This window comes from Lepidochelys kempii, chromosome 1 (genome assembly GCF_965140265.1).
Source record: "Lepidochelys kempii isolate rLepKem1 chromosome 1, rLepKem1.hap2, whole genome shotgun sequence".
Taxonomy (NCBI): Eukaryota; Metazoa; Chordata; order Testudines; family Cheloniidae; genus Lepidochelys; species Lepidochelys kempii.
Window position 1 is genome coordinate 161,038,721 of NC_133256.1, and position 12,637 is coordinate 161,051,357.

The following is a 12,637-nucleotide window of genomic DNA, read 5'->3' on the forward strand; positions in this document are numbered from 1 at the left end:
GGCCAATATGAAATGCAGTGGTTCAGAACACATTTTTCAAAAAACAAGTGATTTATTCATTCACAGAAATGTAACAAGGAAAGAGAATAGGGTTTTAAATAAAAAAAGCCTATACATATATTTCCTACCTAAACCCAGCCCACCGTTGCCTGTTTATGGACATACTGCTTAACCCAGGTACTCCAAGCTTGGCCAGAGTGAGAAGGGTTGCCCCCTGTAACTGCTGCCTTCCTGACATACTGAGCTCTCCAGTCAGTGACTCGCTCACCTCAGCTCCCTGGTTCAATTTTATCCATTCCAGAGACTCTGTGTTCAGGATTCCCAATTTCCTTTGTCTGACTTGGCACCCTGCATGCAGTCCAGACTGGTCTGCGTGTTTCCCCACAGGGGCTTACCTATAGTCTTTACCGTACAGTGGATCCCAGGCATTATCTAGTTCAGCACAGGACCATTACAGCAGTCTGCAGTCATCATGTCTTGGCTCTTGTGACCCAAAGCTAGCTAGGGGTGATCTTAACACTTACAGAACTAATCCGTCAACCCCCGTTTCACAGGGCACAGGTACACCTTAGTGCAGACAACGCCAGCTCTTCACGGCGGTCAGTCACCACAGGGAGGGGCGCTCGCCCGCCCCAGAAGCGCGGGCGCCGGCGAAGCAGGGGGCCCGGGGCCCGAGCCGGCGGAGGGCGGGCCCCTGTTCCACGCGGGCTGGACGCCGCCTCACGTGACACTTAGCTCCCTTCGCCCACGTTTTCTCCGCAAACAGGGCGCCGGAAGCGCCTCAGGCCAGGCCGGCATTCCTTGCCGGGCGCGCCTGCTGCCTCCGACCCGCCTCTCCCCGCCACCGGATGCGGCCTGGCGGCGGCGGCGCCGCAAGAGCTCTGGGGTGGGCGAGGGGAGTGAGCGGGACCCGCCCGCTGGCCCCATCCGCCCGGGCTCCGGCTCCTGTCCCCTCTTCGCTGGGGCACCCCTGGCAGATAGCACGGGGGGGGCGCCCTGTCATCCCTCCCCCCCGCCGCGGGTACAGGCCTCTCCGGGGCTAAGCACAATCGCCGCCCCCCCCCCGGCCGCGCGCCACACGCAGAGCAGGCGGGGGAAGCGCGAGCACAGAAACGATCGTTCAACCGACACCCCAGGCGCCCCCCCCTCACTCACCGGGCCGGGCCCGAGCCCCGAGAGCAGCGACACCCCCCGCTTTCTGCTCAGCAGCCGCAGCCAAGGAGCGGAACCTCTGCCAAAAAACAGCCACTTCCCCCACCGCCCCTCCCTCTTCCTCCCAGACCTTCGATTGGCTGCTTGCCTCCTGACGTCAGAGGTTTCAGAAACGGGAACAAGCTCCTCGCACCTTGCGTTGCCTGCGCGCGAGGCCGAGGTGCACGCCGACGCTTCCTGAAGCTGGCTGGCTGGTGAAGAGCAGGGAAGCGGCTCTGACGTCCTCTCTGAACGTCATGCGCAGGCGACGACTCCGCTTGCTCACGCGTGTCTGTCGTGTCACCACGCATGCGCGCAGAAAGCCGTCGCGTTGCGCTCTGGATGTGTCACGGGCGGTCGGGCGGGGCCGGGCGCACCTCCCCGTCCTGATGGAGGAGGCTCGTCGTGCGCGGCTTCCTCTCTCTCTCTCTCACTGGCCTGGGGAGTCCCAGGCCTCACCCGGAGCAGGCCGGGGGGAGGTGAGAGAGGGGGATGGGCGGAGCGGGAGGCCAAGGGGCGCCACCTCGGCCCGCTGCTGCTGCTGCTTCTCCCCGCGGGTGTCAAATGGCCGCCGCGAGCTTGGCGCCGCGCGGGCGGCAGTTTTCCCGAGGGGGACGGGTCCGTGCCGGGAGCCGCGCCAGCCCTGAGGGCCTCGCAGCCCCCAGGACACCGAGAGCCTCCGGCGGCCGCGTTGCGGTGGCGAATGGGGCTCCCGGCCCCGTCTGCAGCGTTGTTGTTGACCGCTTCCCCCCCCCCCCCCCGGCCACCTGTGGGAGGCACCTGGGCCGCGGCGAGCTGCCCCGGTGTCGCCTTGACGTTGGAATTTCCTCGAGGGCCCGTCTCCGCACTGATGGCGAGGAGGGCCGCGGCTGCTCCGGGAGGCGTCGGGGGTTGGCACCCACGGGCCGTGCTCTGCCCCGCAGGGGAGTGAGGCGTCCTTTGGGTGCCCAACTCCACTGCAGGGAAAACCCGGGCTCCGCATGGGTCTTCGCCCCCGGCAGGGGCAGCCTGGGCCCAACAACCTGCTTGGTGCTGAGCAGGAAATACTGCTTCTTTCAACCCTGGCTTCTTGTCCGTGCCAACAACTACAAATCCAGTTAGAGTGCAGGTTCCCCTGCCAGGAGCCGTGGCGACAGGTAGCCCTAGCGCAGTGGTTCTCACACCTTTGCACTGGTGACCCCTTTCACATAACAAGTCTCTGAGTGAGACTTCCCTTATAAATTAAAAACACTTCTTTATATATTTAACACCATTATAAATGCTGGAGGCAAAGCAGGGTTTGGGGGGGAGGCTGACAGCTCGTGACCCCCTGAGGGGTCCCAACCCCCAGTTGGAGAACCCTTGCCCTAGTAGTATGGGTGTGACCACATTGCACCAGGAACAAAACTACTTGATTCCCATTCGCCATAATGAAAGTGAGAGGAATAGCATATTCATGGGTTTCTCAACATCATGGAAACCTAAAAACCTATAAAAAAAATCCCTATTGTAGCTTTGCCAGGCATCCGGTTTTCAACCAGAATGCCTGGTCGAAAAGGGACTGCTGACAGCTGCTAAAAGTCCAGTCAGCTAAAAGCCAGACTAAAGCAGGCTCAGCGTGGCTCCTGGAAGCAGCTGGCATATGTGGCTCCTAGGTGCAGGGGATAGCCACAGGGGCTCCGCATGCTGGCCCTGCCCCGAGCTCCGGATCTGCAGCTCCAATTAGCCAGAAACCATGGCCAGTGGGAGCTGTGGGGGCAGCAGCTGCGGGCAGTACACAGAACCCCTGTGGCCGCCCCTGCACCTAGGAGCTGGATATGCTGGTTGCTTCTGGGAGCCACCTGAGATAAGTGTCACCCCTCGCCCCATTCTGCACCCCAACCCACTGCCCCAGGTCAGAACCCCCTCCTGCACCCAAACTCCCTCCTGGAGCCTGCACCCCAGCCCCTTGGCCCAGCTCTGAGCCCCCTCCTGCACCCCAAACCCCTCATACCCAGCCCCACCCCAGAGCCCACACTTCCAGCCTTAGCCCGCACCCCAACCCCCTCCTCCAGCCTGGTGAAAATGAGTGAGGGTGGGGGAGAGCAAGTGACAGAGGGAGGGGGGAATGGAGTTAGCAGGGGTGGAGCCTCAGAGAAGGGGCGGGGCAAGGTTCAGTTTTGTGCAATTAGAAAGTTGTCAGCCCTACCCTAAGGTGAAGTGTAGCTAATAGCTTCTTGTAATTCTTTTTCTCAGTTAAAAAGAAGAGACTGACATGGTTGAAAACTCTCCAGCCCCATTGCCTGAAAGAGCAATATATGGGTTTGTTCTTTTCTTAGGTTCCCAGTTTGGCTTTAGTAAGTATGTTTGCATTCTGAGCAAAGTGCTACATGTATTTGTTGTATTAAAAGGCAGAAATGAATACTGTACAGTCATGCTTCTAGTAAGATGTAGAAGTTTTAAAAAAAATTAACTCTGTGTTAATACTTCTCATGTAATAAAAATTACATTAGTTGTAAAGAAGGACTAAACTAGGGGGAAGGATAGCTCAGTGGTTTGTGAATTGGCCTGCTAAACCCAGGGTCATGAGTTCAATCCTTGAGGGGGCCATCTAGGGCAGAAACTGGGGATTGGTCCCCCTTTGAGCAGGGGGTTGGACTAGATGACCCTTCTGAGGTCCCTTCCAACCCTGATATTCTGTGATTCTATTATTTGCAGTGTTGGGCCCAGGATATTAGAGAGACAAGATGGGTGAGGTAATATCTTTTATTGGACCACCTTCTGTTGGTGAGAGAGAAGCATTAGAGCCCCGTGTAAGCTCAGAAGCTTGTTTTTCTCACCAACAGAAGTTGGTCCAATAAAAGTTATTACCTCCCAAGCTTGTCTCTCTGAACTGTTGTTAAAATCATTATGCAACTTTGTGGGATAATCCAAGTCTTCTCAGTTCTCCCTTGTATTATCCTTTTGGATTTTGTTCTCCCTGATACTGCTGCTGCTGGCCATGTAGCCGAGTGTACTGTGGGAACAACTATATTTCAGGGAGTTAGTTGAAAATCTTTCCAGTAGGCTGAGTGTACAGCATATCATGTGTACACAGTTGGCACTTTGTGACCTGTGTAGAAGTTAAAGGTGCAAAACACAAATGCTGAAGATGTGGACTGATACTCAAAGATGAAGGCTGACGAGAATCACATCAGTTTCACTGTGCTGCTGCTTTCAGCAATGATATGCCACAACAGAGGAAGGTGCTGGAGATACTCATTGGGTAAGGAGTGGAGTAGCAAAGAGCCCATACTCCTTTGCAGCAAGTTTGAGGCTTTTGGGTGGGGAACACTAAATAGAGAAGGAGTGCTCCTTCTCTTCCAACAGTTAGAGAATAGTTTAGGGACTTCAAATTTAGCACATCAAAGACAGAGATGAAAAATGGAGCACCAGCGATTTCAGGGACAGAAGAGCATCTGGCTGTAGGAATCCCAGAACCCTTCCCATTTCAAACACCTCAGCAAGGATGGAGCTAAGGCGGGCTCCACTCCAAGGGTGTTCCCACCAGACTCTACCCTGGGATTCCATCTTCTATATCCTCTTGCTAGTAACTGTTCTGTTGATCTAAGATGGTGTAAAACCTTAACTTTTGAGCCAAAATTGACCTTACTGTTCTTCTTAAGAGAAATATTTTTGGATTAATACTTACTTCATTGGCACTGAAATCAGTAAATCCAAATTTACTCCCATTCTAAATATATTTTCAGTAAAATACACATTTTTAAAAACATTGCTTCAAGTATTAGGTTGTTGTAACTCTTGTTTCAGTTTTGTGACAGTTGGGACTAGTGTGACTCTCTGTTACTTTATCCTTCCCCACCAATTCCCGATTTATATGTTTACTTACTTGCCAGAATTCTAGATTTTGAGCTCTCTGGAGCAAGAGCTGTCATTGTGTGTTTGTTTGTACACTACCTAGTACAATGCTATCCTAATCCCTATTTTGGGTGTTTACATTTTATCATTTCTATTGTGATAGCCCCTTACGTGGCATACTATAGTAAAGAACTGAAGTATTTAAAAAAGAAAATCTCATTGAAGATGTGTGGAATTCCGCTCAAATAACATTTGGTACTCCACAGACGTCTCATTTTGGGAGTTAATTGGGTTTGTTGGGGGGGGTTTAATGGCTAAATCCTGCTGTCCTTGTGTGGTCATATTACCCATTAACATTATTGCTAGTTTTGACTGCAGAATTAAACCCTTTGTGGTTTAGTGCTGTCATATAGTTCTACATGCGTAGTCATTTGTGCATATTTCTGAAGACCTAGAGAAATACCTTGGATCAATGTTCTTAAAATACAAATGTTTAAAATTAATTTTAAATTAAAATTTTAACCTTTTTTAAAAAATCGACAAATGGTGCAAGGAATTCTTGTCTATTTTATTCTGGAATTAGAAAACAAATATGAAGAAGAAGAGAGAGTTAAAGTACCATCAGTTATAAAGTTTGTATCCCTGTGGCGTAGTTTTTGTTTTCATGGTAACATTCTATGCAGTATTTCAGCAGACCTATTTAGATGCTTTTTGGAATCCATAGAGAAAATTTTTATAATTTGTTTGTATCCTCTGTAATGACAGTGCTATAAGTGTTGTCTAGAACTAATTTATCTCTTAAAACAATGTAAACAGTACCATTATGATCTAACTATTAACTTTTATTCTTTTTGCACAGTGTTATACCTTGTATGGGCGTATGTTCCTGAATCTTGGTTATTCTCATTGGGACTAACATACTGGCCTCAAAAGTAGGTTAAATTCATTCACTGTTAAACATGTGAACGAGCAAACGCATACCCAGAAAAATTGTGCCAGTGTCCTTTTACATTTAAAATATTTTACATTTAATCCAACTTGGAAAAGGAGATTTAATATGTTTCTCCTCACAAACAGCTACAGTATTTATGTAAAGTAATGTTTATGTAAAGTATGTAAAGTAATGTCAGAAACAACAGTTTACTCTGAAAAATTGTCAGCAAGCTAAAATGAAGTGCAGTTCACCTGTCTGCTATGTTCTTAAAGTAATTTGGCAGCTTGGTTTAACTAAGGTTTTTTTCTGAAATATCATGGTAAATTTTATTAAATTACATTTTCCAAATAAACTGTCTAAGGCATTTATTTGGCTATTATTCCATACTGGTCACATACTGATCACATAATTCCAGACTGGATCTTTAGTTAATGAACTGTATTTTCAGGGTCTTCTCTTTTTAGTGTGGTGGGTTTGTCTATAATTGTTTTTTCTATACACTTTAAATTCAATTTAAATGTTTCTACTTCTGCACAGTCTTGCTTGATTTAGAGGTGGAAATAATTTTTTACTAAAGACTTTCTTTTGCAAGATGTAATTTAAAAATAAATATTTTATTCTGCAGGTACTGGGCAGTTGCTTTGCCTGTATACCTTCTAGTTACTTTAGGAATTGGCTATATACTACTCTTTGGTATTAACATGATGAGTACTGCTCCGCTCAACTCCATGCACACCATTACAGGTAGTTGATAATTTTTTTGTCTAGTTCTTAAGCCTCCAACAAAAGGTTTTGACAATCACCGTAAACATACTTGCTAGTATAACTAAACTAAATCAGATTCAAAGCCTTGAATTTTCACCTATGTTTCATGTATTGATGTATTACAGGAGCTGTTATAAACAATTATATATTTTGTTCAAACTTCATTTCAATACAATGTTAAAACAGTCAAAACTTGCAGTAATATTTTTTTCCAAATATATCTTCTTTAGGACAACCATTACAGTCTAGCATTTGCTACTCTTTCCCATGGATTTTGTTTCTGCCCACCGATCCAGTTCTGACTACTTGAAATACAGGTGGCTTCCTCAGTATTTTCCCATCTTTCTCAAGATGGTATTTCTTTTATTTGCTGATAACTGTTTTTCCTGAGCAAGAACATGGGAGAATTCAAAAATTACCCAGATTATTAGAATCCAAGTCTATGCTAAAGATAAGCTGTCCCAATTGGCAGCACCATTTCGCCCATGTCCATTCACTTCTAATGAAGACTAACAAAATTAGTATTTAAGGCATGTTTCATTGACTTATTTTGACTTGCTTCCACTGAACTGTACTTTGAAGTGGAAAGAGCCAAGTGTAGACTCTGCAGTAAAGATGGTGATGACTTGATAGAAAGAAAGCTGATGACTTGATGACTAGACTGATGACTTGATAGAAAGCTGCTGAGGTCAAGAACGAAAAGGGTCAGCAACACGCATCCACAGGCAGAATTTAGCCCCAACTCTTTCTTGAATCAGCACTATGGAATTTGCTTTGCTAGAGGGAGCAAAACGTTAATATCTACTGTAGATAAACTGATGTTACCAATAAAATGCATTCACTTTCAGTAAACCAGAATGATGCTGTAAATGTCTGAAAAGTGGAATGTTTCTTGAATTTCACTCTGTTAAACGTTGTATTGGATTAGGTTGTAGCTGGATGTGATGTAAAATCAGAGCAGTATGCTTTTATGTTGATGAAGTGTAGGAGTCTAACAACACTTCTAGCAGGAAAACAAAGTATTTCATTTTATACCATCTGTTTTTAATCATGGAATAGTGAAATGTCTTTTGTCGTATTTCCTACAGATAACTTTGCAAAAAATCAGCAGCAGAAGAAATCTCAAGAAGAAGCAATCCCTGCATTGAGGGATATTCCCATTAGTGAAGTAAATCAAATGTTTTTTCTTGCTGACAAAGGCATTTGTAACAGAAATTAATTGGAATCAGGACCTGTTAGAATAAGACACTCGTACATTAATATTTAGAAACGCATTGTAAGAAAAGTCAAAGGCTTGTCAATGCTAGGAAATTTAACACTTTCAACAACTGGAATAGATGGATTTGTACCTAAATTAAGCTGTGGTCAGCACTGGTTCACCTGTGGCATAGAGCACTGAACCGGGACTCGGAAGATATGGGCTGTATTCTCAGCTCTACTGCTAGCCTGCTGGGTGACCTTGAACAAATCACTTCACCACTCTGTGCTTTGGTTTCCCCATCTGTACTATGTGTGTGATACTGACGTTTATAAAATGCTTTGAGATGTACTGATGAAAAGTGTTATTTAAGAGCTATGTATTATTAAACAAATTGATGATTGTTGAAATGGTTTTATTTCTTAATGTAGAGAGACCTACAGTACTAAACGATAAAATACTTCATTCTGGGAACTGAATTCTTCCATATAAATTTGTGTATCTATGCTCTGGATCTGAAATAATCTGTTCAGTTACCCCTAGATTTTTTTCTTGCACATTGAGGGTGGGATTTTCCAAAGCTTTCAGTGTTTGGCTTAATTCTGCTCTCATTGACTTCAGTGAGAGCAGAGTTAGGCCAACACTGAGTGTTCTTAAATATCCCACCCTATTTTGACCGGTCATAGTAAATTCAAGTATATGCATTGTGACTGTACAGTAATATTAACAAAATGTTTTTAATTGTCTAAAACAGGTTGCATTTCTAATTTTTTTCTGAGGGCATCTTACTTGCCTTGGACATATACTGCACAATGGATTTTCTTTAGATATGTATTTCTACATATCAAGAATATCCTTGTTTTCCTATCTTATTAGGCTTATTAAAAGTCATAGCGTTTCCCAAAACCAGGAGAAAAGGTGGGGGATGAAGAAAAATCCAAACAAGTTCCCATTTAAATATTAGTTGTTTTTTCTTAATTTGTTTTCTTGTCCTTCATTCTAATTTCCTTATTATTAAAAAATTACAATTCTTAACAGTACTAAAAATAAAATTCTTCTGGACCCATGGAATTGCTGTAAATGCCATACAAAACTGCAGGGCCTTCTTCTTAAACTCAAAGGAAATCTCAAGGTATACTGTGTTGTTTCTAAGCCACTGCCCAAATATCTTAAACAGAGAATATTCTTCCACTTACACATTACTTTGCTGACAAATCATCACCAGAAGTTGTCTACATATTTTATTTGTTGCCAGCTGACATCCCAACACATTGCATCATAAAACACTAGTGATACTAGTTAAAGCCTGATTGTAAGACAAAAATAGCAGCACTCCTGTCAGGAAAGAACTTAAGAATTACAAAAAGTTACTTTATTTCCTTTTCTAATGAAATGGTATCTTGGAAAACTTCTGTATACAGGACCTCATAATGATCCCATTGAAACCAATGAATGTTCTGCCACTAATTTCAGTGGGAGTCCTTCCTCCACATCCCAGCTTGCTATAGCTAGACAATCACATAGACGTTCCCAACTTGTGATCCAGAATCTAAGCTTGCTTGTTTGGTTGATTTTTTTGGTTTTGTTATTTGCCGGGGGGAGGGAGAGGAATCTCCAGCTCTTAGAGCAATGAGAAAAATCCTAAAATTTTTAACCAAACAAACCAGTGTAATGCTGTCTGCTTGAGTTTGCAGATAGCCTGAAATAATAGCTCTAAAGTGTGTAACCTGCTCTTATTCATCTTATTGGGGTGATAATTCCAGAGCCTAATGATTCTATTTCAAATGGCAACATTAACTACTTAATTGCTGATCAGAATATGCAAGAAAGAGGAGTGTCTTGGAATCTCATTTTGAAGTCTCAGATTGTGTAGGGCATATTTGTTTGAGTGGAGCATTTGATTTGGGACAGAGCTTAACTTTTATCTTTTTTCAGTTTGAACCCTTGCTTTTCCTCATTCAATCTTGAACTGATAGAAATTATAGGCTATTCTGGCAAGGACCATGTATTTACTATTGCCTAGCCATGGGGGGAAGAGTGGTGTCGTTAAAAAAATTAAGTTACCAATTTTTTTTTCTTGAGAGAATTCATGACTAGGTCACTCCAGGGTTATATATTTTCTCATATGCAATTTATGGTTATGATTTTCTTGTTCTTTTTCTAATTTTTTCAGAAAGCAATTTAACTTTAAATTCTAACTTGACAACTAGTGAAAGCTCTGGTTCTGGTGTCATTTAATTTAAGGATTAAATTAATTCTTAGTTAAAGATACACAAATCCCTACAGGATAAAGAAGAGCTACTGGAAAATGCCCTCAAGCCCCAAAAGCACACAAACTAAAGGATTATAAATCTTAAACAAAGATTCTATCAGTGATGTATCTGCCATTTCACTTGTCTTCTAATCTAGCACAATTACGGGAAAACTACCAGAAAGGACCTAAGTGAACAGACAAACTGGGGCCATTTATTATTTAAGTGAAATTTGCAGGCACGAAACTCGATCTTTGCTTTTCTGTCATTGAGTGGCAGTGCTGCAATGATATTCTGATGATCTTAATTATTCTCAAATTGAAGTAATCAAAATTTCAAAGGTTGTCTTCATGATCAAAATAATATATTCTGTAATACAATGTATTTTGCTATGGTGTAGGGTTTGGGACTTGTGATAAAGGTTAATGGCATCTAATGTTTAAAACTAATATACTTTGACAGGGCATTGTGGATCTTGAGAGTCCCTCATTACGTGACTTTACATACAACAGTAATAAGGTATATTTTATTCTTACCAACTTGGTGGGAGGGGAAGCTGCTTTTCACTAGTTCCTTACACCTAAAAAGAATGCTGTCTCTTTAGCTGGTAAAGTATTTAGAAGGCTTTATGCAGTTGTCAGCTCAGAGTTATCAGGTGGATGATTCCAAAACAAAACCTGACAAGATTAAAGTGTGGTGCTGGTTTTAACTCCTTCCTTCCTAAAACATACCTGTGCAAAGACTACCTAAAGATCTGGAATAGACTAAATGTGATCAAATATCCACTCCCTCAAGAGATTGGCTTTAGTGATACTAAATCCTAAATTTGCCCTCATTTTCACCTCTTGGCCTAGCCTTATCAGTGGTATCTTGTCATCACCAAGATTAGTAGTATTTAGTGGACTGGACTAACAGCTTTATTCTTGCTGAGCTTGGCAAAGGGGATAGCCTTTAGCCATATTGTTCAAGTAACTTATATTCTTTTTGTCTGGTTCCTTTAGAGGAATTTTGTTTTCATATGCATTTGGATACTTACTGCCATGATTCTGTTTTGATATTCTATTCAAGAGAAATGCATGTGTAGAAACAGTGTGACATCCTGTCCTCTAGAATGGAGTTTCTCTACAGACAGTGTTGAGTTTGAACATGCCAGAGCTCCTCCTCCTCTAGTGAAGATCAGACAGGATACTCTTTTAATTTTTAAAATGCAAAGGTCCTGTACCCCTACCACTGAATGCAATAGGACTGTGGTTCTCAACCTTTTCTGCATTATATTCCCATATGCCCAAAGAAACACACATGTGCGTGCACACAGACACTCACAATATGTTCATAACCCTAAGGCTGAGCAGCCATGCAAAAGAAGATGTCACTGATTTCAGTACCAGCAGAATCAGGCTGAAATTGATTAAAGGTATGAGGTGGAAGCCTGTGGTTTTTTACTGTGTTGCAGTGCACAATAATGGGTTAGAAAGTGCACAATGGTTAGGAAGGAGCCAACATAAGAGCAATATTACCATGTTGTAATGGGGCACAGACTAATCCAGTGGCACCTCCTGCTGGTTGTCTGGGAATCAGCTCTTTTTACCAGCTCTGGAGTGCCCTCTGCCGTTGTCTCACCGCTGCTGGACCTGGGTGCCCTTTTACCTGGGGTGCTGCCCCTCCGGGCAATACACATCTGACTCTCACAGATCTGACTCTCCCCTCCCCAGGGAACCCCCGACCCCACCCACAGATCTGACTCTCCCCTCCCCAGGGAACCCCTGACCCTCTATCTCCACCTTGCCTCAACCTATGGGCTACTGCCAGTCACCATCTAGCCCCCTTTCACTGAGGCTGACGGCAGTCTGTATAAGCCAGTCATCATAGGCAAGGGGAGTTTGGACTTGCTGCCTCTGCCTACCCTTGGGCTGCCCTGTTGCAACCCCGGTACCCTCTCTTAGGCCATCTGCCAGGCCTGGAGCTTTTCCAGTCTAGAGCGTCCCACATCCACTGCCCTTTCCCAGCCCTGCTTCACCTAAGGTACACTCCCCAGCAGCCAGGCCCATCTCTCTCCACACTTAAAGGAGACTCTGTGTGCTCCTGGCCCACTGCCCTCTTATAAGGGCCTGCTGTGGCCTGATTGGGGCATGGCCCCCAGCTGAGGCTGCTTCTCCCAATCAACTCAGCTTTTCCTCCCCTGCCACAGCCCTCTCCCCAGGCTGTTTTAAGCCTTTTAAGGCAGGAGCGGCTAACTACCCTGCTACACATGTATTCAGTTACTCTCATTTTTATTGTAAATATATTAAAGTGAGCCCTGTAGGCACTACTATATTGAGATCTGTACCCTAATGAGCTGGGTGCTGCACAAACAGAAAAGAGAAAATCCCTCCCCTTCATAAAGGGAGGGCACAGAGATAAAATATTACAAGTGAATGAGTATGGTAAAGAACTGGCACCGCTTTGTAAGTTACATGTAGGGCAGTCTGTGTGTGTTTAATT

The 12,637-nt window shown here is 44.4% G+C and overlaps 2 protein-coding genes across 7 annotated transcripts in view; one reads left to right on the forward strand and one right to left on the reverse strand.

Moving 5' to 3' along the window:
- The window catches only part of TTC3 (tetratricopeptide repeat domain 3), a 131,330-nt gene extending 129,826 nt beyond the window's left edge, over nucleotides 1–1,504 (reverse strand). For all 3 annotated transcript variants that reach the window (XM_073360973.1, XM_073360955.1, XM_073360964.1), the window contains exon 1: nucleotides 1,283–1,504. In XM_073360973.1, the coding sequence (XP_073217074.1) occupies nucleotides 1,283–1,502 (220 nt within the window). In that variant the 5' untranslated portion in view covers nucleotides 1,503–1,504. The remainder of the gene's footprint in view (nucleotides 1–1,282) is intronic.
- PIGP (phosphatidylinositol glycan anchor biosynthesis class P) lies at nucleotides 1,500–8,314 on the forward strand. 4 transcript variants are annotated; one of them, XM_073361017.1, is made up of 6 exons: nucleotides 1,500–1,670; nucleotides 3,406–3,506; nucleotides 5,867–5,939; nucleotides 6,567–6,685; nucleotides 6,937–7,023; nucleotides 7,795–7,878. In XM_073361017.1, the coding sequence occupies exons 2-5, from the start codon at nucleotides 3,425–3,427 to the stop codon at nucleotides 7,014–7,016; spliced, it is 354 nt and encodes a 117-aa protein (XP_073217118.1). In that variant the 5' UTR covers nucleotides 1,500–1,670; nucleotides 3,406–3,424; the 3' UTR covers nucleotides 7,017–7,023; nucleotides 7,795–7,878. The 4 variants fall into 4 exon arrangements, with proteins under 4 accessions (XP_073217118.1, XP_073217101.1, XP_073217109.1 ...); XM_073361000.1 differs by lacking the exon at nucleotides 6,937–7,023 and having other exon boundaries at nucleotides 1,504–1,670; nucleotides 7,795–8,314; XM_073361008.1 differs by lacking the exons at nucleotides 1,500–1,670; nucleotides 6,937–7,023 and adding an exon at nucleotides 1,979–2,327 and having other exon boundaries at nucleotides 7,795–8,314.
- Nucleotides 8,315–12,637: the final 4,323 nt, after the last annotated feature.

What these genes read in the sequence shown, in the direction of transcription:
- PIGP (XM_073361028.1), top strand. Translation starts at nt 4,321, where the DNA reads ATGAAGGCTGACGAGAATCACATCAGTTTCACTGTGCTGCTGCTTTCA. An exon ending in GTGCTGGAGATACTCATTGG is followed by an intron (nt 4,415 to 5,866) that starts GTAAGGAGTGGA and finishes CTTTTTGCACAG; the next exon opens with TGTTATACCTTGTATGGGCG. An exon ending in CTCCATGCACACCATTACAG is followed by an intron (nt 6,686 to 7,794) that starts GTAGTTGATAAT and finishes TATTTCCTACAG; the next exon opens with ATAACTTTGCAAAAAATCAG.